The 27,676-nt window shown below is 43.3% G+C and overlaps 1 protein-coding gene across 2 annotated transcripts; it reads right to left on the bottom strand.

Annotated features, from left to right (window-relative positions):
* Positions 1 to 767: 767 nt before the first annotated feature.
* On the bottom strand, positions 768 to 26,028 carry LOC120396361 (dendrocyte expressed seven transmembrane protein). Of its 2 annotated transcripts, XM_039521140.1 has the most exons (5): positions 25,921 to 26,028; positions 12,098 to 12,276; positions 7,523 to 8,576; positions 2,393 to 2,722; positions 768 to 1,648 (listed from the first exon to the last, which is right to left on the bottom strand). In XM_039521140.1, exons 3-5 carry the CDS (start codon positions 8,573 to 8,575, stop codon positions 1,565 to 1,567), a joined length of 1,467 nt encoding a protein of 488 aa, XP_039377074.1. In that variant the 5' UTR covers position 8,576; positions 12,098 to 12,276; positions 25,921 to 26,028; the 3' UTR covers positions 768 to 1,564. The 2 variants fall into 2 exon arrangements, with proteins under 2 accessions (XP_039377074.1, XP_039377075.1); XM_039521141.1 differs by lacking the exon at positions 12,098 to 12,276 and having other exon boundaries at positions 25,921 to 25,981.
* Positions 26,029 to 27,676: the final 1,648 nt, after the last annotated feature.

The raw sequence follows: 27,676 nt of genomic DNA, 5'->3' as shown, positions 1-27,676 counted from the left end.
GAGAATGGGACTGGGACAAGGAGCCAAGAGTAGGTCAGAGACAGAACTAGGAAAAGGACAGGTTGGAGGGGATGGGACAGGAGAGGTCAATCTTGAGGCAAATGAGCAGAGATTCTCTGTCCCCTTTTGAGCACATTCTACTCCAGGACTTGGAATGGAACCCAAGATTCTTTGAGTCTCACCACTCTTCTACTGTCAGTAAAGTTCTGGCAAAGTGCTTGTCCACATAGAGGATAACAACCTACTTCTGCTGTCAGTTACTCTATTAGTTCAAGTGTCAGAGGTCTGTGTGATAGATCTAAAGATTCTCACCTTGCAGATGAATAATGTCATGATGGAATTTATGTTTTTATAGTTTTCTTTTTTAAAAATCTAGGAAATTACAAAAAAATAAAACAAAACAAAAAAATCCCTATGTTCACAGAACATTATTAATATTGCAAGAAGAAAGTTAGGAAATGCCAGAATCAAGGTTGTTCAGGCAAACTTATATTACTGTAATCTTATATATGACCAGTGTAGTTCCTTGAAATTGTTTGTCCACTAGTGCTTGTCCACATAGAGGATAACAACCTACTTCTGCTGTCAGTTACTCTATTAGTTCAAGTGTCAGAGGTCTGTGTGATAGATCTAAAGATTCTCACCTTGCAGATGAATAATGTGGGTATCGACAAGCTGCCACATGATGGAATTTATGTTTTTATAGTTTTCTTTTTTAAAAATCTAGGAAATTACAAAAAAATAAAACAAAACAAAAAAATCCCTATGTTCACAGAACATTATTAATATTGCAAGAAGAAAGTTAGGAAATGCCAGAATCAAGGTTGTTCAGGCAAACTTATATTACTGTAATCTTATATATGACCAGTGTAGTTCCTTGAAATTGTTTGGAGAGAATAAGTTAGTCCAAGAGAAAACAAGGACACAGAAGGCCTGATTTTCCAGTGCCTTGCACTTTGTGGCATTTATGTATGTGTAAAATTAGTCCAGAGTGGTTGTCAGATGCTACTGGTTCAGAATAGTAGCATCTTGCTCTCACTTCACATATGTGTAAGGTCACCAGTTCAGCAGGATACTTAAAAATATGTTAGGCTCAGTGATTTCAATGGGCTAGCTCATGCTTAAAGTTGGATTGGAGACTAAAAGCCTGATACCTATTTTACAGTACAGCCACTTTATACACTGTGGTGCTACTGTAAAATAGGTAGAAGCAAATGTAAATTATAGAGTAATACTGCCACAACAATGTATGGTGGCCTTACCAGGAATGGGAATCAGGCCCTAAATGGCTGCACAAGGTGCAAGGCAGTGCAGAATCAGAGTTGAAATGGATTAAATAATAGGATTAAATATTATTACAGTTTCCCAAATTTTACCAAAATACTGGAGGCTGCTATCTTTTGACATCTATTTTTACTCATTTAAAATGTATATCTAATATGCAAATTAACTGGCAGCACTTTATGGAAATATTTTTTAAAAGCAAGAGCAATACAGGTGCAATATATAGGGACCTGTTGACCCAAAGAACTGTGAATGTATCCGAAAGGTTACTTGGCCTTTTTCAAACATTGTTGATGTTTATCATGTCTTTTTCTTTCTTCCTGACCATTCCCATTGCCTTGAATACTGGGAACCAGAAATGGAACTGAGAAGACAGAAAAGGTGGGTTAGTGACATGTTACCACTGAGTACCAGTCCTTCACAGACCCTGCCATCCAGCATTTTAAGTGCCAAGAGCTATTTTTTGCATAGAAATCCATTACAATATATATATGTGGGTAGTTCATTGTTTTTTGCACATGAAAATAAAAAGTTCTTCTCGCTATATGCTATTTGCAGTATCCATCCAATTGTGTTTTACACACAGAATTGCATTAACCATAGTGCAACTTGATCTGCTAGAAACTGAACATTGTTAACAGTAAGAAGCTGATTATTAATACCAATTATTTCATGTTTGGATCATGAGAACACCATTTATAAAGTAGGCACTTTCCACACATATATGAAGACACAGGGCCAGTGCATGATTATCTGGCCTGTTTAGGTGTGCCTCTGTGTTCTAATATAGTTCATGTGTTGTGTGGATAGGACAACATGGTGATAGAACTACAACTTACCTCTGGCCGCAATTCAGGAAAACACTTAAGCATGTACTAAAATCCATTTCTATTCAGGAAAGTATATTAGCATGTGCTTAAAGTTAAGCTAATGTTTAAGTACTTTCCTGAACCAGGGCCTTTATGATCAAGCAGACCAAGACCCTGGATTCAGCTACACCTGGACTTTGGAAAAGTTCTGATCTGCATCTGAATCTGAACTGTGAAGTTATTCTGAGAGAGAGTGCGAGAGAGAGAGAGCTTTTTTTTCCATAGTGTTCATGGCTTACCTTTGTAGCAAATGAATTCCATTTCCTTTTTACATTTTTCTGTGAAATCTTTGATCTTTTTCTCAGTATTTTTTTATGCAGATAACGTATCCGTTCCATCTCTATGTTGGGATAAAATGAAGTTGACACAAGTATTTTAAGTTTCGTCAGGGAGGTGGAGAATAACGCAAATATTATTAGACAAAAGATGATGCATCCAAGCTGGAGCCATGTTGAGGAGAGCGAAAAATCTGGTTTAGGGAGGCATTCATGCTTAAATAGAGAAGAGTTAAAGGAAACATTTGTTGTCTTGCGCTCTCCTTTGTTGAAAATAAACATGTTTTCATTTTTCTGTATGGGGGAAAAAAGCTGGTTTTAGTACCAATTAATTTCTTTTAAAATAGTTATTGCATTTCATACTCAGCTGTGCAGAGTGATCTGTATTAGACATGATGATCTAGCCCATCTCCTGTCAATGAAGGATTGTTCATAACAGTATGTTTACTTGTGAACTCCCCAGTTGTGTGTGAAATGTGCCAAATGATAGGATTTGCACCAAGTCTCTTTGGAGTCCCTCAGTCTAAGGGGTCAAACTGTCAGGAACTTTTTCTTGATGATATTGTCCCTCTCCTTAATTTTATCCTTTTCCTACTGTAAACCAGTCAATTATTCCTCTCTGGTGTTTACAACCTTCAGATATTTGTAGACGAGTCTCTGCTTACTTTTCAATTAGGCAAGAGCTAATTACACTCTCCTTTAGTCCAGCTTTACAGGGGTGTAAATGAAAGTGGTATTTTGCTGCTTGATCTTTCCTCATAATTTACTCTCTCTGCCTGCATCCCTCACCCAGTAACTTTTGTTGCTTTTTTCTGATCTCTTTGATATGTCTGATGATTAACAGCTAAAGAGGGGCTGAGGGAAATTTATTCACAAAGGTACTGTGTAAATGAGCCAGTGGATAAGAGAAGAAAGACCACAGTAGATATTCAGTATGAAACACAGATACAAAAAATGGAGCCAGATTGTGCCTGTCTTTATCAGGATTAAAGTGCTCAAGAGGTTGCAGGCTTCATTCTGCTTGACTAGTCTTTGGCCTCTATCTCTGAAACTGACCACTATGGGGCCAATTGTGGTGAAGACAGGGTAGGTTTTTTTATGTGGATACCTGCCTACAGGGTATTAGAGCCACCCCATAGGATCCAAATTCCATAGACTTCAAGGAAGTTGATATAAAGGTTTAAACTTTGCAGCCTGGGCTCCAATCTACTAGGAATTGTATTAATTTCCCACACAGCAGAAAACTGAGCAGTAATCAGAAGGCTACATTGTTCAGTCAAATCCATCTCTATGTGACCAGACAGCTCTCTGCAGAACACAGTTTGGATTACCCATAGATTATCCTGTTTGTATACTACTACCCTCTATTACAGAGACTCAGTACTGCTCATTTGTCCAGTGCAGGTAGAACTGATCACAAGTCAGAATCTCCATCCCATGAAATTCTGATATTTTGACAATTGCTTATGTCCAAGCTCAAATATTGAGTGTTTTGGGGAAATGAAAAGTCCTGAATGAAATGTAGAAACGTTTTGCTTCAGCTCAGTGAACTGCATTCCTTCACCTGAGCTGCCCCAATGCCTCAAAGGAGTTGCAACTCTGGTGCCTCAAATCCCCATTCTCATCTTTGGGTCAGGCCCCCCAGCCAGATTACATCCCCTATGATGCACTGTGACCAGGGGATTCCCATTATATCCCACAGAGGTCCACCCAGAGGGGAAACTGCAATGTATCATGTATGTTATCTGGACAGGGAGTCCACCCAATAGGGGAAAATGAGGGCATGAAGCCCGCAAACTACAAGTTCCATGAGAGACTGCAGCAGTACAGTAGATTTGATTAGACAAACTGAAAAGTTTCAGTTGGGGAAAAACCCAATCCAAAACATTTTGTTTCAATTTTCCCACAGAAATCTTTGATTGTGCAGAAACCACGTTTTCCATAGGAAAAACATTTTGTTTGAAAATTCTTGACCAGCTGCAGTTACAAGTCTTAAAAAGCGAACAGCTCTCTGCCTTTGGAGAGGAAGGAGCGAGGGTTGGATTAAGGCAATCGCCTCTTAGTAGCCCCATTCCCTTGCAACCCCATCCACATCCACTCCTGTAACAAGGTGGGGGGAAAGAAAGAAGCACAGAGCCTGCTGCTTATAGTAGGGTGGAGGTGGAGCTAAGCACACTCATAGATGCCACTGCTTGGGAAAGTAAGAAGGGTGTGAGAGTGCCATAAAGTGAACTGATTGGGAAGGCTGAGGGACCGTTATCCACAGAAAGACCACTGCTCAGGAGGGTGGTGGATCAGCATTTTCATGGAACCCACTGCATTGGGAATTCCTCTCGCCCTTCCTACAGAACCTATTGCTGTGCTGGGGGATGTGCCCCCAACAGTCCTCTGTGTGAGTGGGGGCTGCCACCTACAAAGGGATCTGGGGGTGGGAACTTCCCTGTAAAGCCTTCTGCTCAGAGCCAAGAGCATCGCTCTTCCCCAGGCCTACCATGTTTACTGCTCAGAATTTGTAGAGGCAGGAAGTCTGTCTCTTTGAAGAAGGGGGAATCTGAGGTTGTGCCCCATGCTTGCTGTGAAGATCAGGGTGGTCATGATGTGCAGTACAGCTGCCATAGTTCGTTCCATTATACTCTTTATGCTAACATACTTTCAGAAGCTTTGCAAATTGATTTCAAGGCCTATATATGAGAATCCTTTGCAGTGCTCACTGGCTAGGGAATAAAAGAGCAGTAAATGGGAGTGAAACCTAAACTCAGGTTTTCTCCATAGCATTGTAGAACACCCTCAGAAATATGAGAGGCAGTGGATTTGAATTTTAGTATACTCTGGGTTTTTAAGGTGAGTGTCTTCTATACTTCCCTTTTGAAGATGGGCCATCAATTTAATTTTATTTATTGAAATGAGTAAAATATGTGACACATATGAGAGAAAGGAAAAAAATATCTTGGCAGATCAAATATTAAGTAATTTTAAATCCCTTTCTGTTTGGTTGTAACTTGAAGCAAAATACCTAATTATTTCCCTCATTTTAAGAACCCTCCTCTTCAGAACACCTGAGATTTTTATAATTGCTTCTTGTATAAATTAACTATTGGGGGGGGGGGGGGAGGGAATTAGTGTTAGCACATTTAACCCTGAGAGGAAGTAAGAAGAATTGTACCTGCTGAGCAGCAAGAAATTAACAGTAGAAGAATGAACATGTGCTACACTGTACACACAGTTAAACATCTTGAAATCCCTTTGAAACTTCTTGATCCTAAGGGATCGAGAAGTTGTGTACTTTATGTAAGGTTTTTAGGCCCTAATCCTGCAAGCCACCCTGGGTGGGCAGACCTCCTGTGCCTTTGCAGGCCCCACTGATGTCTATGTGGCTCCACCCATGGAGCAGCTTGCAGGATCACAAACTTTGTTTGCAAGTATAAGAATGTGAGGGTAAAATGTTGATTGTTCCCTCTCTGTGGCATTCCATTGTGAGATCCACTTAGGGTGACCAGATGTCCTGATTTCATAGGGACAGTCCTGATTTTTGGGGCTTTTTCTTATATATGCACCTATTACCCCTCACCCCCTGTCCCAATTTTTCACACTTGTTATCTGGTCAGCCTAGATCCACTGTAGGTATTTAGAATGCAAATTACTAGAAAATGCATAGAACATTTAGATGGAATCCTCTTCCTAGTACACAAGCTTTCAATGCCTGTTAGTCAGCTTGAGTGGCTGATGATGCTGTTGTTATGGGTAAAGCAGCCCAGAATAAAGAGTATAAATTGTTAAAATGGCCTCCAGTACAAAAAATATTGTGTATAGAGAGCAGGAATCCTTGTGTGCTTAAAAGGAAATGAAGCTATTCATAAAGAGGAATTAAACACTAGAGCTTTCTTCTGAGATATATTTTCCATCTGTTGCCTTCCTCTGTGATAAACCAAGGGCGTTACCATTTTGTGTCAGAGTACTGGTTCCTGTTTAAAATATTCTGATTTCAATCCTTCCCTAAGCAATCTTTCAATAATGTCACACTTCCAAGATTTCATATTTAAACACTATGGTCAGGGTAACTTGTTGCTTCAGGGTAACTTGTTGCCAAAAAGTTTATGGTGATTGGGCTCAAGTGGCACAAATTTATGAAGGGGAAGCTGTTGTGAACAGAAACCAGAGGGAGGCTGGAAGTTCCTTATGGAGGACATGACCTGGAACTTACTTTGTGTAAGGGTCCTACTAGAATAAAGTTGCCACCCCACCTGTTTACCTGACTGATTTTGTTTGGGTCACCCTACTTTGGCCTACTGCAAGTTGCAGGGTGGTTCTTTTAGATGGGAGCCATTTCTATGTTATAAATTCTTTAAATAAAATGTGGCCACAGAGATCTTCTTCCTCACTCAGGAGCAGATCCAAGAAGGAGACTGCATGGAATACATGCATAAGTGTCACTGTGCAATATACTTGAGGAACACAGTGGGGTTGATAAAACAGTTTTAACATTTGCTCCTGGATGATTCAGTATTCCGTTAAATGGTGAAATCTTTAAACAACTCAGCTGCACACAGAGACATCTCATCTGTCACTTTCATGGTGATATAATTTACTATAAAAGTGGTGACCTACAGAGACCTTATCACTAATAGGCTTCCAGTATTATGCTCTTGGGAGCAAAGGACAGATTGTTTCAAGCAGAAGGACCTCTCTTTGGAACTCCATACCACCAGAGAGCATCTTGTTAGAATGCAATGCAAAATTTGTCTCTTTGTGTGGACCTTCCCCACAATACATCAACATACAGAATGGCTGCTGAAACTGTCCCTTCTCCTACAAATCTTGCCCTAGAAATATGAAACCAAAGAAAGAGCAGAGAATTGTCTGGTCCCATACAGCAACATTACTTGAAGCATTGTATTTGGTGCACAGACACTATGGTAATGACCCTACTAGAAACACATGAATACATGACTAGATGGGTAACGGTGACTTCTCTGGAATGAAAAAGTCAAGGGAAGTATCTATGGGCCTGATCGAGCATCCACTGAAGTCAAGAGGAATTTTTCTATACTAAAACTTATCAGGAGCAATATATTGTATTATAGGTAAGGTACTTACTTGGTACTTGACTTTCAAATTAACCTCTAGCTCTGGTAATGCTTGGAGATTCTTGCTCACTGACAAAATTAGCCAGTAAAGCAAATAATCTACTGCTGAAAACAGAACCCAGATGCAAGGATTAGTAAATACAGGGATTAGAACGCGTCCTATGCTTTTCCTTTCCTTGTGTGTAAGGCAGAGGGATGGGCCTATCACATACTTTTTTCTTTCTTTTTTATTGAGTGGAAGAACACAGGGCTTTTGTTGCTGCTTTTGGTGCTCATCAAATTCAATGAACTGTTTTGTAATGTAAATATTCTTAAACTTCACACCATGAGTACCCAAGAATTTTCTGAAGAAAAGGTATGTGCCAAGAGGAACTAGAAGAATTCCTATTATAGGCAACAATCCCTGGTTTATATAGGGCGGTATAGAAGATATATGGTTAGTAACACTCAGGATTTGTTGTTTTGTGTTGTTTAACTTCATTTTCAAATCTTCATCTGAAATTAAGTAAGAGACATTGAATTTGTCACTCAATGATGCTAGTTCTTCCACTGGGATACTTAAATGTTTAGCCTCATTATAAATCCACTGAATTATTTTCATATAGTCTTTTATAAAGGAAAATTGCTCAATCTCTAGATTGCAAGCTATACTGTCTGCCAATATCTTTAGGTTGTGAAAAATACTTTGGATGTTGCCAGCTACCACGACACCAGTCCCAGCAGCAATAAGTGCATTTCTACCTTCACGCAAGCTGCAAGAAAGAACAAAGAGTGTGCCAAAGCAGCGCATGTGCTTGGAGGAACACAACCCAGTAGACAGACCAATCCAGGTGGACCCAGAAATTGCTAAGGAAACCAAAGGATAGTGTGCTAGAAAGGATTTCAAGCCAAGAAATAAGAAGCCGCTTATGATGAAGCTAACAGTAGAGCAAACTGCAAAAAGCTGCAAGAGATTCTTCCAGCCAGGCTTCCTCTCTGATGCAAAAAGTCCCCAAATGTATCGAGTTATTGAGGCAAAAATTCTCATTTTCTTCTGAAGGTTGGTAATCCACTGATGGCTCATACTAGAAATAAAGGAAAACAAAACACGTCATTAGTCACAGTTAACTGCAGTCTATTAGTAGTATGCTTTCAACTGACTGACAAACAACACTTTGCATTACAAAATCTGCAGGGGGTTGGGGAATGGGGAAGAGAATGGGGCAGCCAGAGAGGACTCTGAACCAGAAGGACCATCTCTATGGTGCAAAAGGATAGCTCCATCTGTATGTCCATTCAGTCCTTAACCTCTCACCAACTGTATTGGCAAAGTGGCTGAACCAAAAGATACTTTAGCGTTTTTCAAAATATTTGCGTCCTTTTTCTTAAATTGTATATATATAGATTTAGTATTTGACTTTATATATATTCATTTTGGGCTAGACTGGGTCCTCATGCTACAGGGCGGTGCATGGGAGTAAGCCCCACCCTTCCCCTCAAACACAAACATACTCCCCGGCACAGTTATGTTAGCTTTGCCAGAAGCTGTGAGCAGAAGATGCATGCCCAGTACTTCCCATTGTGACGGGTATTTCCCTACACCCCCTCTGAATTTTCCCAACACCCCCACCCCAAGTTTTATAAACTAGTTACGTGCAATGTTGCCAAATTAGTGATTGTTTGGACATTTGAATTGAAATTGAAACATTAATACACACTTTAAAAGCATATACAGTGTATGATAAAATACATGTATCTGAAAAAGTATAATAGATTTGAAAAGTATGAACATAGACTAGCTTCCTTATACAGCTGTTGTTTTTTATGACAATGCCAGTGCATTCATTTCGGTGATGTTGGCCAACCTAATCATTTGAAATTATGATCTGTAAGCAAAGTCTAAATGAGCTCTCCCTGACAGCTAGTGATGAAGTGGCGGCTGGGGGGAAAGGTTTCAGGACCAGATTCTATTTACATTCACACCTAATCTACCTAGGCATCCAGCAAACAGAGCTGTGTTGCCCAAGTGATAGATTTTGGCTGGGGTTGGGTTACAAATCACTTGAATGTGGGGGTGGGGGGGAGAATGAAATGTTGTTATTCTTATTGTATGAGTAAAGGGCAGCAGAACTGTACTTACCCTGTGCTGATTGAGGGAATCAAGAGAGATGGTGGGGACAGGTGTTTTGCTTGATGGTCTGCCTAAGTCAAAAGTACTATTTGACCTGCCCCTCTCCACTGTTTAAAGACAGAGCTGATTAGGCTCCATGTTAGTCTCTTGTTTTGTTAAGCGGCCACGACAGCTGAAATCACTGATAATCAGGTCTAAGTGCTTAGATCTGCTGTGGGACAGTGTTTCTGTGGAAGAGACGGCCCAGTTTGCACTAGCAGCAAGGTTCCCCCACTGAGAGCTCAGCTGAAATCACTGAGAGCTGGGTGGAACCTCGAGAGACCGACTCACAGTGGTCACAGTGGCAGGTGGCAGCAGAAGGTGACGGCACAGGGCCATTGGCAACAGAGCAATGGAGTGAATGGTGGCAGAATGAACAACAGTGGCCAGAGTGAACAGTGAACTGCTGGAGGAACGAGCAAGGTGCCTTCTTGCCCCCCACCTGGGAAGTGAACTCATGTGAAAGCACCTCTGAACTCTGAGTCTCCACTGACCAAAGACAACACCGGTGAGTGTTAATGAGGCTGTTAAGAATGCTGGAGAAACAACACAGTTCCTATGAACAAACATGGCTGTGGCATCATACTTTCTATTTAAGCAAGAGATACCACACACTACAAACTGGAGGCCAATGTTAAGTGCATTGTCACTTGTTCATCCTGAAGTTGAACACTGGTTCCGAACAAGACCAGCAAATGCTCACTATCTTTCGGCAAGAAATTCAACTGACTGGCTAGAGGCATGTGTAACCCTAATCTCTCCTATACACACTGCAGAGGCCATCTACTCCAACTAGCACTAGTACGAACTGCAAACTCTTCAAAAGACATTAAAAATCTATAAATTTAACGTCTTCATTATGTTCTTTTTTCAGCAAAAGTCCAAAAAGACTGAATATCTTGGAAAATATAAAAGATACACTGGAACTGAAGTTCAAATTAGTCCAACCTGGGAAAACCCTCTGGCTTTCTCATGAGCGATCCTTGGCTGTTGTCTTAAAATTACTCCAGCTGTTATTACTGGCTTTGGAAAGTATCTACCAAGATGGAATGGCTCTAAGTAGTGAGGCTTGTGGATTATTTTTGCTACTAAGTTCAGAGAAGACTATTGCCATTCTCTCTATTGTAAGTCTTCTGTTGAAACCACTTGGGTCACTAAACAATGCCATCCAGGCATCTGCTACAACAGAAGTAGATCTTTGTCCAGCGATAGAAGCTACATTTGGATCAATCAGAGAGCTATCCATTGAAAAAGTACTGGAAGAAGCAAAGACTTCAGTCCAGAAATTGACTAATGAAAGCATTTATATTGAATCCTTAAGTGAAGAGGAAAAGAAGTGTTTGTTAAGACATCTGAAAAAGTACACAGACCTGATTCTTAAAAATCTACAACAGCGACTTCTAGATTCTACTCAACCTCTATGTAACTTTTACAGATCCCTGTCCTATAAAACACTGACAGTTGCATAGAGTGTGGCACTACCAGCAATGGGGCTGCCATGTGCTCAGGACAGAATAGAGAATTTGAACACAGAGTGGAATATCATACAACGAATGAATGGAGATTTGACTTCAACTTCTATTTTATCATCACTAGTGGCTCGACCAGATCTTTATGCTATGTTTCCCAGGATGAAAGAAGTAGGAATTCTTGCTAGTCCCAGTCACAACAGCTACTGTTGAGCGTTCTTTTTCATCACTGAATAGAATTTTGTGTTATGAAAGAAGTCGCCTTCTGCCTGATCATGTGAACAAACTAATGAGCATATCAGTTGAAGGAATGGAAGTTCCGGACACACGAGAAGCCACCAAAGATGAACGCATTGCATTCAAGAAGTTCATTAACAGAGTTGTGCAAAATTATAACAAGAAACCAAGAAGGATGTAGATGTAGTGCTTCACAGAAAGCTTGAGTAGCCAACTTTAATTTCTGTGATGATTTTAAAACATGAGTTAAATCTAATAAAATGGTCATGAAACATTTTTCAGTTTTTACTATGGTGTCATACAACCCACCTTCACCCTCATGGTCTCACCCCTCATCAGCCCTGAGGGACCCCCGCTGTAAATTCAACACCCCCCCAATTTCAATTCCTGGGGAAAACACTGCATTGTGAACAACTGAGTGGGTTCATCCCCTTCCCCAGTGCACCAGCCAATGGAGCTGTCTGGGTGAGGGTGAGGGAATGTGCTGTCTTCTGAAACGGGATGTAGCAAAGTACTCCTTCCCCCTGCCCTGGAGGAAGAACCATACCATCTCCCAGGGTGACGCAACTACATATCGCCCTTAATATATACAGCGAGGGTTAACATTTCAGGTATCCCAAAAGAGGACACTGCCAGAAGGGGAAGAGCTGTGGGGAAAGGGGAGGGAGTATTTGGGGGAAGAAAGAGGGGAGGGGGAGCTAGATGGGGTACCTGTGGAGGGGGTACTCACTGGAGGTGGGGGGCAGTGTTACTTCCTGTCAAGGTGGTAGGATGGCTGGCGCAAGCCCAGGATGCAGCAACAGCTGTCAGTCAACACTTCCCTGTGGGACTCCTGACCCAGAGCTGGAAGCTGGGGCCTGTGTGGGAGGGATTCAGCACTTGTGGCTTGCAGAGGAATGGACCAATCAGCTGTGGATGCAGGGGAGAGATCAATTGGGAAGCAAACCAATCGGAGCATTTTCTGAGCTGCAGCTTGCCTGCTCTGCAAAAACCTGGACACTGCATGTTATTTGAGAAATCTTCCCACACAGAGAAAGGGAAAAGAGGCAGTGTCAAGGAAAACCTGGACATGTGGTAACCCTATAACCTTAAAGACCCACTCTTGCCTTCTATAACCTTATTTTCTATGTGCCACTGTGTGTGGATGTATGAATATGTTTAAATTAGAGCATTCTTGTGAAATTAAATCACAATTCAACATTTGCTAGGTAATAATATATTTCCTGCAACCACATCTTTTTTTCCCTTCATTTTTTACAATATGTTTTTTATAGTGAGATTTCTCCAAAAATACAGGACAAATTTATACGCATATTAAAGTTTTAACATATTATGATGTCGGATACCAATTAAATAAGATAAACTATTGCAATTTTGGCCTGTAATAGGAAGCTGCTGTCTTTACAAAAACCATTTGAAGATATTACACTGAGTTTTCTTTCGCCTGAACACAGCAGGTTACCAGTAATTAGGCTAATAGTTCATACAAATACAGTATTTTACTTGCACTTGAGTATATGGATTCACTGAAGCATTCACTGTATTGCGTGTCTCTTCCTCTCCTTGTTGTTACTTGTTTGGTTTTAGCAGTACCAGAGCAGGGGCCTGATTCCAGCTATGTTCTAGTCTGAGACTTCTTTGTTCCATTCTCCACGCTGCCATTGCCTCATTGTGGCTTGGCCATCCAGGTGTGGAGCATAACCTAATGGCTGCTTTGTGCTCTCAGTGCTCATTGACTTTCAATGGGAATTTAGGGTGCACAACAGCTCTTTGGAAATGCGGAACCCCTACCAGTATCAGGATTGAAGAAGTCATTTAATCTCAGTTCCTGAGTTTACTCAGCTGTAAAATGAGTGCAGTAGCAGGTGGTAGTTATAATGCTAGACACATCAGAGGAATGTTATAATTAATGTTTGTAAAGTATTCTGGGACCTTCAGGTAGAAGGTGTCATGTCAGGCTTCAGATAAGTGATTCAGGGATAGAACTGGGAAGGGAACATAGAAGAAACAAAATTCTTACCCTAGCCACTAGAAAATATGTTCCTTCCTATCTAATCTATCATGAACATTCTCATCTCCTTATGTATTGTCTGTATTGCTGTGTGAGCTCATGATCTCCTTTCTGGTGGGTTAGTACACACGGACAGAGTCATATAAGAACATAAGAACATAAGAACAGTCATACCGGGTCAGACCAAAGGTCCATCTAGCCCACTATCTGTCTACCGACAGTGGCCAATGCCAGGTGCCCCAGAGGGAGTGAACCTAACAGGCAATGATCAAGTGATCTCTCTCCTGCCATCCATCTCCATCCTCTGACGAACAGAGGCTAGGGATACCATTCTTACCCATCCTGGCTAATAGCCATTTATGGACTTAGCCACCATGAATTTATCCAGCTCCCTTTTAAACATTGTTATACTCCTAGCCTTCACAACCTCCTCAGGTAAGGAGTTCCACAAGTTGACATATTGTATGTATAGTTGGGGTTATTTTTTCCAATGTGCATTACTACCAATGTGCATTTATCCACATTAAATTTCATTTGCCATTTTGTTGCCCAATCACTTAGTTTTGTGAGATCTTTTTGAAGTTCTTCACAATCTGCTTTGGTCTTAACTATCTTGAGTAGTGTAGTATCATCTGCAAACTTTGCCACCTCACTGTTTACCCCTTTCTCCAGAGCATTTATTGAATAGGATTGGTCCTAGGACTGACCCTTGGGGAACACCACTAGTTACCCCTCTCCATTCTGAGAATTTACCATTAATTCCTACCCTTTGTTCCCTGTCTTTTAACCAGTTCTCAATCCATGAAAGGACCTTCCCTTTTATCCCATGACAGCTTAATTTACATAAGAGCCTTTGGTGAGGGACCTTGTCAAAGGCTTTCTGGAAATCTAAGTACACTATGTCCACCGGATCCCCCTTGTCCACACGTTTGTTGACCCCTTCAAAGAACTCTAATAGATTAGTAAGACACGATTTCCCTTTACAGAAACCATATTGACTATTGCTGAACAGTTTATGTTTTTCTATGTCTGACAATTTTATTCTTAACTATTGTTTTGACTAATTTGCCCAGTACTGACGTTAGACTTACCGGTCTGTAATTGCCGGGATCACCGCTAGAGCCCTTTTTAAATATTGGCATTACATTAGCTATCTTCCAGTCATTGGGTACCGAAGCCGATTTAAAGGACAGGTTACAAACCTTAGTTAATAGTTCCGCAATTTCACATTTGAGTTCTTTCAGAACTCTTGGGTGAATGCCATCTGGTCCCGGTGACTTGTTAATGTTGAGTTTATCAATTAATTCCAAAACCTCCTCTAGTGACACTTCATCTGTGACAGTTCCTCAGATTTGTCACCTACTAAAGCCAGCTCAGGTTTGGGAATCTCCCTAACATCCTCAGCCGTGAAGACTGAAGCAAAGAATCAATTTAGTTTCTCCGCAATGACTTTATCGTCTTTAAGCGCTCCTTTTGTATTTTGATCATCAAGGGGCCCCACTGGTTGTTTAGCAGGCTTCCTGCTTCTGATGTACTTAAAAACATTTTGTTATTACCTTTGGAGTTTTTGGCTAGCCGTTCTTCAAACTCCTCTTTGGCTTTTCTTATTACACTCTTGCACTTAAGTTGGCAGTGTTTGTGCTCCTTTCTATTTGCCTCACTAGGATTTGACTGCCACTTTTTAAAGGAAGTCTTTTTATCTCTCACTGCTTCTTTTACATGGTTGTTAAGCCAAGGTGGCTCTTTTTTAGTTCTTTTACTGTGTTTCTTAATTTGGGGTATACATTGAAGTTGGGCCTCTATTATGGTGTCTTTAAAAAGGGCCCATGCAACTTGCAGGGATTTCACTTTAGTCACTGTACCTTTTAAGTTTTGTTTAACCAACCCCCTCATTTTTGTATAGTTCCCCCTTTTGAAATTAAAGGCCACAGTGTTGGGCAGTTGAGATGTTCTTCCCACCACAGGGATGTTGAATGCTATTGTATTATGGTCACTATTTCCAAGCGGTCCTGCTATAGTTACCTCTTGGACCAACTCCTGCGCTCCACTCAGGATTAAATCTAGAGTTGCCTCTCCCCTTGTGGGTTCCCGTACCCACTGCTCCATGAAGCAGTCATTTAAAATATCGAGAAATTTTATCTCTGCATTTCATCCTGAAGTGAAATGTTCCCAGTCAATATGGGGATAATTGAAATCCCCCACTGTTATTGGGTTCTTCATTTTGATAGCCTCTCTAATTTCCCTTAGCATTTCATCATCACTATTACTGTCCTGGTCAGGTGGTCGATAATAGATCCCTAATGTTATATTTTTATTAGAGCATGAAATTTCTATCCATAGAGATTCTATGGAACATGTGGATTCGCTTAAGATTTTTACTTCATTTGAATCTATATTTTCTTTCACATATAGTGCCACTCCTCCCCCTGCATGACCTGTTCTGTCCTTCCGATATATTTTGTACCCCGGAATGATTGTGTCCCATTGATTGCTCTCAGTCCACCTGGTTTCTGTGATGCCTATTATATCAATATCCTCCTTTATCACAAGGCACTCTAGTTCACCCATCTTATTATTTAGACTTCTAGCATTTGTGTACAAGCACTTTAAAAACTTGTCCCTGTTTATTAGTCTGCCTTTTTCTGATGTGCCAGATTCTTTTTTATGTGACTGTTTATCATCTGATCCAGCCCTTACATTGTCCCCTTCCATCCTCTGCTCCTGACTATAACCTGGAGATTCTCTATCATCAGACTCTCCCCTAAGAGAAGTCTGTGTCCGATCCACATGCTCCTCTGCAGCAGTCGGCTTTCCCCATCTCCTAGTTTAAAAACTGCTCTACAACCTTTGTAATGTTTAGTGCCAGCAGTCTGGTTCCACTTTGGTTTAGGTGGAGCCCATCTCTCCTGTATAGGCTCCTCCCATCCCAGAAGTTTCCCCAGTTCCTAATGAACGTGAACCCCTCCTTTCTACACCATCGTCTCACATCCACGCATTGAGACTCTGAAGCTCTGCCTGCCTACCTGGCCCTGCGCGTGGAACTGGGAGCATTTCTGAGAATGCCACCATAGAGGTCCTGGATTTCAGTCTCTTCCCTAGCAGCCTAAATTTGGCTTCCACCCTTCCCTGTGTGATCCGCAACCTTCGCACCAGGCAGGCAAGTCACCATACGGTTCTCCCGGTCATCACAAACCCAGCTATCTAAGTTTCTAATAATCGAATCTCCCATTACTAACACCTGCCTTTTCCTAGAAACTGGAGTTCCCTCCCCCGGAGAGGTAACCTCAGTGCGAGAGGCAACCCCAGCACCATCTGGAAGGAGGGTCCCAACTACGGGAAGGTTTTCCTCTGCTCCCATTGACTGCTCTGCTTCCCTGGGCCGTTATTCCTCCTCAACAGCGCAGGGGCTGTCTGAGCGGAGGTGGGACAATTCTACAGTGTCCCGGAAAGCCTCATCAACATACCTCTCTGCCTCTCTTAGCTCCTCCAGTTCCGCCACCCTGGCCTCCAAAGTCCGTACATGGTCTCTGAGGGCCAGGAGCTCCTTGCACAGACTGCACACATACGCCACCCGCCCACAGGGCAGATAATCATACATGCAACACTCAGTGCAATAAACTGGATAGCCTCCACTCTGCTGCTGGGCTTCTGTCTGCATTGTCTCCTAGTTAATGGAAGGGTGGTTTACAGAAAGAGGTTTTGAAATGTGGTTTGGTTTATAGGTTTTAGGGAGACTACAGAGGGAGGGTTAGGACCGACAAGGGACTCCCGCTCCCTTCCCACTCCCCTTCCAAACTCCCTTGTGAAACTCCCTGTTCACAAAGCTCCCTGGTCACTTGTGCGTGGCTTTATAAAGCCCTGGCCTGAGTGAATGCCCCGCCCACTGATTAAGGCTCAGCCAGTTACCAGAGGCTTCAAGCTTTCAAACCTTCCTTTGAAGCTCACGGCCGCCAACTGCCAGCCACAGCACACGGTCCTTCAAACAACCAAACAAACAAACAGACTGACAAACACAAGCTCAGCACACAGCAAGTAACCCCCAAACACAAACAAACACACACTACAGACAGTCACTTACCCCACAGATGCAGTATTTGCTCCTCCTTCACCTGGAGAACTCCCTTGCGAAACTCCCTGTTAGCAGCCCCTGTTCGCAAAGCTGGAATGCATGAGCTCAGTCACAGCAAATCATGTATTTATTATTGGAAAAGGGGACAGAATCACACCCTGTTGCTGCAAACTTCCTTTCAATGTTACTCCATGAGTCAGGGTTCCTTCCAGATGGGAGGAGCCACAGCCTTTAGGGGCTGTCTATGGATGTGATGCACATGCATAGACCCAGCCAGCACAGTAACTCTGTTACAGTCAGTGGTGAGCTGGAGCCAGTTCGCACTGGTTCACGTGAACCGGTTGTTAAATTTTGAAGCAGTTTTAGAACCGGTTGTTAACCCGCTTCCCCGTGAGGGGGCGCTGCAGCTTTGATGGGCTCCGGCCAGGAAGTGATGTAATTCCTCCTCTGGCCACCAGAGGCGCTGCGCTGCAGGAGCCATGTGGACTGCCACCTGGCCCTGTGTACGGGCCCTGTTGCTGCTGCTGCTCCCACAACCCCTGGACCTGGGGCTCCCGCTGCTGCCTGGTGGGTCCCCAGCTGCTCTGCTGGGCCTGGGCAGTGTCCTGCTCCGAGCCGCTCTCCCCATGAGTACCCACCACCCTGCCCACAGCCAGGCCCTGCCACACCCCCTGCCCAGGGGTGGCTCTAACCATTTTGCCGCCACAAGCACAGCGGCACGCCGCGGGGGGGCGCTCTGTTGGTCACCGGTCCCGTGGATGTGCCTGCGGAGGGTCCGCTGGTCCAGCGGCTCCGGTGGACCTGCAGGCGTGCCTGTGGATGCTCCACAGAAGCCACGGGACCAGCAGACCCTCCGCAGGCACGCCTGCGGGAGGTCCACTGGAGCCGCCTGCCGCCCTCCCGGCGACTGGCAGAGCGCCCCCCGCTGCCCCAAGCATGTGCTTGGCATGCTGGGGTCTGGAGGGGCCCCTGCCCCTGCCCTGCCTGCAGCCAGCCCCTACTGCACCCCCCTGCCCTTCCCATAGCCAGCCCCTGCCGCACTCCCTGCCCTGCCCTCAGCCAGCCCCTGCCGCACCTCCCTGCCCGAAGCCAGCCAGCCCCGCACTCCTCTGTCTCCAGCCAACCCCTGCTACACCCCCTGTGACCCTGCCCAAAGCTAGCCAGCCTCTGCCCTGCCTCCAGCCAGCCCCACACCCCCTTGCCTCCAGCCAGCCCCACACCCCCTGCCTCCAGCTAGCCCTGCCCCATGCTCCTGTCTGCAGCCAGCCCCACAGCCACTGGTGCCCTTCAGTTCCCAGGGCAGTAACCCTGCACACCTGCTTCAATGAGGGGGGAAGGGAGCACCTAGGACCCACACATGTGCACACCCTAGGGTGACCAGACAGCAAGTATGAAAAATCGGGATGGGGATGGGGGTAATAGGAGCCTATATAAGAAAAAGACCCAAAAATTGGGACTGTCCCTATAAAATCGGGACATCTGGTCACCCTAGCACACCCCCTGGGAGTGGCGGGGACCCACACATGTGAACCGGAGCTCATTTCTAGTTCAGGCCCATCTTTTTAAAAAAGAACTTTAGGTGGGGTTAACATACATCCATATTTTCCTGGACATGTCAGGCTTTTTGGTACTTAAAATTTTTTTAAATTCCTCCCAGGAAAATACGGATGTATGGTAACCCTATTGGTACAAAAAATACATACTGTGGCACATCCCTTAAATCAGAACTTTGTATCCGGAACTGGCTGTTAAGATTTTGGCAGCTCATCACTGGTTACAGTATGTAGTCTAGTTCAACATTTCTCAGATGCGGCCACCAGGCTTTTCTTGTGGCCACAGTCCCCTGGACTGTGATGGGGAGGGAGGGCTCCCTCCCCGTGCCCCTCACTTTTGTACCTAGATGCACTGCCTTGATGTTGGTTGCTGGGGCTACCAGCAGGGATTGGATCCTGCCCCCCTCTGGAGTCACTTGGGCCACAATGGTTGAGAACCAGGCAGACAGGGAGTTTCCTGCCTTCCCAAGGGCGGTGGGGCTCAGGCTTTGGGTTGGTGGGGTGGCAGACTCTGGACATGGGGCTTCGGGCTCCAGCCCTGGCCCCCGTCCTCCAGCTGTGAGACTTCAGGCTCTAACAGCAGGGTCTCAGGCTCCAGCCCCCTGCTACTTCCCCAGACCCCATCTCCCCTGGCCCCGTTGCCTCCCCCGACCCGCCATTCAGGGCTTAATTTGTCCCCAGGCTTGCCAGGGCTGAGTAAGACTGCTGTGAAAAGTGATACCTGTATGTTTGTTAATATCACTTTTCACAACAGACTTACTTGCTAGCAATAAATAAATACATCTCAAAATCATTGTAATTTGTGCATATTTATTTGGTTTTCCTAAAGCTAATTAAGTATTTTATGAAAAAGTGTGAGTGTGGCCACCAGCAAGAGTTGGTGGCCATATTCTGAGGCCACCAAAAATGTTGGTAGCTGGCACAGGTAAGGGATTACTTACGTATTATTATTGTAGCAGGATTTTGTAAATGGATTATTATAGTTTCACCTAATAGGGAAACCTTTAATCTACACATGAAAACAAATACACGTATTAAAGTTTTAATAGTAGGCATGTGCACGGTGGCGGGACAGAGGGCCAGGGTCAGTGGAGGGCCAGGGATCAGAGGATTTGCAGCTACGCAGGTACTTTAGTCTTTCGCCTCAGCAAAGGGAGTGGATCCAGGACTGTGGAAGCTACTCCACCTATTAGGCTGGTGTAGCATCTAAAGGGCAGCACAGATTTCACCCCACAGCTTCTATGGGAGGATTCCTGCCTTTCTTGCCCCATTACAATACTCCAGTCCCCAAATGAGTTAGGTTAAATAGATCTGGTATTCCATTTTTTTCAGTCTCAGAGAACTTCTGTGAAACTCCTAAGATACTTTGGGCTGTAGTCCTCTGTGATGGTACAAGGAATTTTTAAGCTCTGCTAAGGAAGCTGGCAAATCTTATAAACTGTGAAAACCAAATTTCTGCAAACCAGATCAAGGAGTCTGCAAGCTCCGACGGCGAAGCTTTGGTAAGTTCTATGGGTCAGATCCTCAGTTGGTGAAAATTGTCATAGCTCTACAATGGAATCAAGCACAGAACTGGAGGGCCATAATGGAGGTAAGACTGGGGGTCTGACCCAGGATACTGAAAAGATCTGGATTTCTGTTCTTTAATTAATAATTATATAAATCAAATGCAGATTTTTTTAGCATTAATGTTACATTAAGATAAGCACGCAAATGTGAGATAATCACAAATTATAAGGTTGATTTCTCTTGCATCATCCCTTTTACACAAGCATATTTTCTATTCCTCTTCTCCTTGTTATATAGATACTTCAGTGCATTATTGTTTGTTAATGATTATACTCCCATAAAATATGTAGGCTGCAATACATGGCCGGGGAATCAGCATACAACACAGAAAAAATTGGCCGGATCTAAGATAGCTTTTGAAATTAGGGAGATGAAAGAGAGGGAAATACCAAAGCAAGACTTTGGACACAAGAAAAGCATTAGAGCCAGGATGGTGGATATTTGACACCCATGAAATATACATAAACTCTGAAAACAAACTTGAATGTCTAATTCCAGGAAGAATGGGCTGTTGTTATGAGTTACAAAAATTGGCACGTGTTTGCATATCACTTTGCTACAGTTTAACAAATACAGGGCCAGATTGTCCCTAGTCTTTGTGCTGATACACAGTGTGGAGTTCACAAGGGGCTATTAGTGATCAGATTCCCATGGCCCCTGTGATAAATGAATTGGGTGTCTGCGCGGGGGAAGGGGAGGGAGAAGCTCCCTTTTATGAACACCCAGCCAGTTAGCTGTAAAATCCCTCTTGGTGTCTGTTCTCTGCTTGCTTTACCTGGAAAGAGTTAACAAGCCCCACAGGTAAAAGAACAGGAGTGGGCACCTGATCAAAAGAGCCAGTGGGAAGGCTAGAACTTTTAAAATTGGGAAAGAAACGTTCTCTTTCTCTGTTGTTCTCTGGCGAAGGAGATAGAGAGAAGCAATGCTATAAGCAGGAATTCTGTGTAAGGCTTGAACCAGGTATAAAAATTCATCTTCCATACCTGGAAGAAATCATTGGACCGGGCATGTTTAAATAGATGTGATTAGGTTTATTTCTTTGTTTTGGTGTGTGGATCTCCTCTGTACTAACCCCACCTGCTTTTGTTTGCTTGTAACCTTTAAGCTAATCCCCAAGAAAGCTATTTTGGGTGCTTAATTTTTGGAATTGCTCTTTTAAATTCTAGCAGAAGCCTAAGTTCCAGATGTATTTTCTTCCTTTTTGTTTTTATTAACATTTACCTTTTTTAAGAACAGGATTGGATTTTTGGTGTCCTAAGAGGTTTGTGCATGTTGTTTGATTAGCTGGTAGTAACGGCTAATTTCCTTTGTTTTCTTTCTCAGCTCTTCCCAGGAGAGGGGTGTGTGAAAGGGCTTGAGGGTACCCCACAGGAAAGAATTCCCAAGTACACCTTCCTGGGTTCAAGGGGGTGGGGGTGCATTTGGGTGGTGGCAGCCGAGCCAAGATCAGAGAAAAGCTGTAACCGTGGGAGTTTAATAGAAGCCTGGAGTGGCCAGTATTAATTTTTAAATTCCTTGCAGGTCCCCATCTTCTGTACTCAAAGTGACAGAGTGGGGATTCAGCCTTGGCAGCCCCATTTTCCTTCCGTAGTCACCCAGGGCAGTCAGTACAGTGCCTGCGTTTGGGAGTGCTCGGAAAGCGATTGTGCACAATCCCGTCCCCAGTCCCCCCAGCTCCACCTCACAGCCTACTCCGAACAGTGCCAAAATCACACCATCTAGATCACTGATTGCAACCCACCTGCTCAGCAGCTGTTTGTTTTATTCCCCCACTACCCAAGTCTTAAATATAAAATGTCATCACCTGAGTATAGCAGGATCACTATAAACGGTGAACACTGGGGACTTTCTTTAAAAAAAAAAAAGCCTTGAAAGCCAAAAATTCTTTGGAGTTGCATCAGCTACTCGCTCTCTAAAACAGCTGATCATCCTTGGGGCTAGAAATTAACACCCTGGTTCAGAATTAGAAACAGATCTGTGTGAAATGATTCAGCTAAAAATCATGCATCAGTCCTTAAAACAAGTGGTAAATTCTGAGAGCTTTCTGGAACTTCTAAAAAGGAAAAAGTAAATCAGTGAAGCTATGCTGAAGTATGTCTACGCCGCATTTGAGTAGGAGGGAAAAGAACAACCCCTCTATACCTGCTGTAATATTGAGGCTAAGTGCCCTCCACCAAAGAGCCTCATCCTTTTGTGTCTGTTGCCTACTTTTGGAGCACTTTGCCCACCAGAGACCCTGCACTTTCATTTTTACAAGTCCTGTGTCTTCCTTTTAGGAATGCAGCATAGTTATCCTTGTATTCCCCAGCAAACACAGATTGCCATTATACATCACAAAAAGAGAAACCAGTCTGGGACAGCAATTCCCCCTGCCCCCAGATTCTTATTTTCAGTCGGCATCTATATATTATATTATTGAGGGAAGGTGGATCCTAGTGATCTGAGCAAAAGATGGGAGCCAGAGACTGCTGAGTTCTACTCCTGTTGCTGGCCTGATTCTTCCTGTGTCCTAAGGCAAGTCACTCAGTAAATCTGTGCCTCAATTTCCCCACCTGTAATTTAACTATTTAAAACAGGAATCCTCATAATCATCTACTTTGCTGGGTACTGTAAGGATTAATTATGAGAGTGATGCCAGTGGCATTTAATGTTTGTCATGTGTTTTGATGATGTAAGGATTACAGACTGGAAGAGCTAAGAACTAGTATTTAATCTCATTTTTAAATGAAAGACAAGAATATTGGGAAAGGGCTTTTAGCCCAGATTGTAGTCTTCAGACACTGTTCACTGTTGTTGAAGTGGGATGAAGAACAACAGCATAGTACCAGAAGTTCCTGGAGAACATCATCTCACTCAGCCACAATCCCTCTGCTAGAACAGGAGTTCTGTCACCCTTTTAGAGCACATGCTCTCTACACACCCTGTTCCAGGCCCCCCACCACTGTTGGGTATGGAAGAACATGGGCAATAAGCATTCTCTTTTGGGGAAGTCCAGCATTATACCAGCCTGTGCTCCCCAGCTCACTGTAGTTGTCACCTCTGTGGGATCACAGGTTGGGGAGGTTGCTTCTTGTACCCTCTCCCAATCTCTTGTTCACCGATAATATAGCCATTCCTTTATATCTCACATTCATATCCTAGCACTAAAATCAAAGACAAGAAGTATCAGCGGTGCCAAAGGGAGAGGAAACCAACACGGGGACATTTCTGAAAACATCTCTATATGTTGTAAACTGCTACATATATAATGTAATGAGAGCTATACTACTGATATACAGCTTCACTACCCTCATCCAAATTCTTTATTGACTTTTTTAAAAATGATTTCCACCTTGGAAGGAGCATGCAAAATTCTGTCTCATAAAAATGAGAGAATTAATGGAATTTGCCAGCTAATATAAACTAGCTTCCACAAAATATTTTGACTTGTCAGTACAGATTCTAAATCAAACCACTAGACAATATAAACATGGCTCATTTGAAAGCCGTGATTGAATATCGTAAAGGCATACAGTCAAATACTGAAGTCCTTACTCCATTTTGATACAGTCTTTGCTTGGGAAAAGCCCAAGGACTGAAATGTTGCCTAGTCCATACACAAGTTGTTGGGTGGGGGTGCGGGTGGGGGTACTTGCATAATCACAGTCTGCTTCATGACTATATATAAGTCAAGTATAGTTTGACCACAAGTGGCCCCATTATTTCAACAGCTACTTGAAGGGAAAAGATTACTCATAAGGAAAAGGGTGGCATTATGAAACCATTCCCCCATACAATACACAGTATTTTTATACAAAGCAAAAGTTGTATTAATGGCTGCATTTTACATTGTGATTTTATCTCATGCATTATACTTATGCTTTGCATGCTGTTTAATTTGTTTTTTAAAATCCACAGAATACATAAAAGTAGGAAAAATAAAATCACATCTGAGTTTCAAAATATTCCCCTCCCACCTCTCCACCCCGTTTCAGCCGTCAGGGTTACACTGAGACTTAGAGTAGTTATTTCACCTTTTTAGAAGTACCAGGAAATGCTAAGAGGGTTTTATGAAGAGAAAAAATAAATGTAGAAAAGTTGCTTAAAACTTCTGTTTGCTTGGTAAGTGTGGGGCATTCAGCACAGAAATTAGAGCCTGGCCCAGAAGCCCACAGAAGTCAATGGAAAGACTCTTAGGGTATGTTTGCACAGCAATAAAATACCCACGGCTGGCCCATGTCGGCTGACTTGGGCTGTGGGACTATAAAATTGCAGTGTTGACGTTTGGGCTCAGGCTGGTCCCAGAGGTTCCTTGATCCTAGACTCCAGCCTGAGCCTGAATGTCAACACTGCAATTTTATAGCCCTGCAGCCCCACAAGCCCAAGCCAGCTGATACAGGCCAACCATTGGTGTTTCATTGCACTGTAGACATACCCTTACTGACTTCAGTCGGGCCCTTGGTGTTTAATGGAAAGTTCGTATATTTAAATTGTATTTAGAGAGGGGAGCGAAGGTAACAAACACACATCTCAATTACAATGCATAATGATACATACATGAATGTGTAACTAAAATGCAAACATACAGCAATACAAAGAAAATGAGGTACAATAACTATCCATATACAGACAAAAACAAAGATGCATCTAAACACCACACATTCTTAATAAGGGCCAAAGGACAATAGACCACCTTTGAGGTATATGACTCGGTAAAGATAATAAATAGTGCAAGATGGAATGGATTTATTTTATTCTTTAGGTTAGTAAGTTTCTTCATTGTAAACACATCCAATACTGAGCCAGATGTTCACAGAGGACACATAGTGATTATGCCATGGGGCAGCAATAGTAAGTCTTGCAGCTACTAAAAGAAAATGGAGGAAGGAATAAATTTTTCTAGTAGGAACATTGCTATCAACACCCCACAATGTTATGGACACAGGCCCCGATGCTGCAGACCTTTAAAAACATGCTTAACTTCAAGCACAAATGTAATTTTTTGTATGTTTGCAGCCATAGTTAATTGTGTGGGAAATCCCAAATGTAACTTGTATTTAGATTAGTTCCCCAAATATTTGTATGAATGTACAATCGAACCACCTATGTTCTGGAAAGAGCCTAGAGCTGAATTGCAGTGCCATCATTTAGGATCAGCTCTTCAGCTGGTGTGATTTGCTGTAGCTTCACTAACTTTACCGGAGCTAGTGTAATTTACACCAGCTGAGGAGCTGGTCCTTAAAGTGAATGCTTAGTCCTGGAATATTAATTTAAATTTTTAACAGTGAAAAATCAGTACTTAATAGTTACAAACCGTTAACTGATTTTCCACTTCAAGCCCTTGTAGAATAGAACTCTAAAGATTTACTTACATGTTCTTCCGTAAAGCACATGAAGATTCTTTGGGTTGCTGTACTTCTTGATTTTGGTGAGAAGCAGGGACTGGAGCTAATAAAAAGTTTCACATGAGCCACTTGTCCCTCTACTCCCCTGCTGAGTCAGGCACACCACAGTTGTGAAATTATTTTGGTTTTGACAAAGATAAATGAGGATGTAACTCATGCACAAAACTGAAATAATGTATAATTTGCAAGTGCCATTTTTTCCTAAAACTTTCCTCCTGTCAGAATAACAGAGATCAGCAAATGAGATTTAGGGACAGACTTGGAAACCTTTAACTTAGGACCAGGACTCCCCTGCTTCTAACGCCCCAACCCTTTAAATAGCTCTCGGAGCCCTGGGGTAGTGGTGGCGGGGCTCCAGGGGCTATTTAAAGGGCCCAGGGCAGTAGAGGCAGTGGGAGCCCCGGCCCTTTAAATAACCCCTGGAGCCCTACCGCCGCTACCCCAGGGCTCCAGCAGTGGGGCTCTGGCAGCAATTTAAAGGGCTTGGGGCTCCAGCCACTGCTGGGAGTCCCAGGCCCTTTAAATTGCCACCTGGGGAAGCCGTACCGGGGCGTACCAGCTTACTTTCACCTCTGACCCTTACACACACCTTGATTCTTGGTACAAATTAGAGCTTCTCAGGGTTGCTTATGGCCCCAAGGGGCTGTGCTGGCAGAACGGTTAACCAAGACATAAGGATGCTCAGTCATACACCTCTTTCTCCCAGACATGCCCTTGCACCAGATTATAACAATGGGAGTTCACCAGAGGCCAGATCAACTGGTTTGAACAGTTTCGTACTGCCAAACCAGCACAAAGCTGACAGAGTGAGGACTGGAATCTGGCCTATGGACCACACACTAGATAGAGTGGAAACTGCCTGGTGCTCCGCCTAATGAGAAAGTGCCGGGGAAGGGCAGGTAAGCTGTATGGGTCACATGGTGACATGATTCAGTTGTACATGGGAGGGAGAAGAAGGAGAAGTGCTGCTGTTTTGGATGGTTTTATGTTTTGTATCACCTGTTGAAATTAGACGAAGGTTTCTAAGCATTACAGGAGTGAAGTTCTGGAACAGCCTTCCAAAGGGAGTAGTGGGGGCAAAAGACATATCTGGCTTCAAGACTAAGCTTGATAAGTTTATGAAGGGGATTGTATGATGGGATGGCCTAATTTTGGGAATTAATTGATCTTTGATTATTAGCAGGTAAATATGCCCAATGGCCTGTGATGGGATGTTAGATGGGGTGGGATCTGAGTTACTACAGAGAATTCTTTCCTGGGTGCTGGCTGGTGAGTCTTGCCCACATGCTCAGGGTTTAACTGATCACCATATCTGTGGTCGGGAAGGAATTTTCCTCCAGGGCTGATTGTCAGAGGCCCTGGAGGTTTTTCGCCTTCCTCAGCAGCGTGGGGCATGGGTCACTTGCTGGAGGATTCTCTGCACTTTGAGGTCTTTAAACCACGGTTTGAGGACTTCAGTAACTCAGACATAGGTTAGGGGTTTGTTACAGGAGTGGGTGGGTGAGATTCTGTGGCCTGCATTGTGCAGGAGGTCAGACTAGATGACCATAATGGTCCCTTCTGACCTTAAGTCTATGAGTCTATGTTACGTATGTCCCAAAGCTTTAGATAGGGGTCTTTTGGTGTGGAGTTTCTTTTAGACTGAAATCTAAATAAATAAATCAACTCACTCTTTGGCCCTGTGCTATGGAACATTTTTATCAATGCCCTGGTTCACTGGGTA

Source organism: Mauremys reevesii, linkage group 2, assembly GCF_016161935.1.
Source record: "Mauremys reevesii isolate NIE-2019 linkage group 2, ASM1616193v1, whole genome shotgun sequence".
Lineage (NCBI taxonomy): Eukaryota > Metazoa > Chordata > Testudines > Geoemydidae > Mauremys > Mauremys reevesii.
The sequence above is the reverse complement of the archived record's forward strand: the minus strand, read 5'-3'. Positions and strand labels throughout refer to the sequence as shown.

Bases quoted from the DNA above. Each gene is read 5' to 3' on its own strand.
- LOC120396361 (XM_039521140.1), bottom strand. From the start codon at position 8,575: ATGAGCCATCAGTGGATTACCAACCTTCAGAAGAAAATGAGAATTTTT. The intron at 2,723-7,522 runs GTAAGTACCTTA...TCCCCCATACAG, and splicing joins ATTTGAAAGTCAAGTACCAA to AAAAATGAAAACATGTTTAT. The intron at 1,649-2,392 runs GTAAGCCATGAA...CTGTCTTCTCAG, and splicing joins GGAATTCATTTGCTACAAAG to TTCCATTTCTGGTTCCCAGT.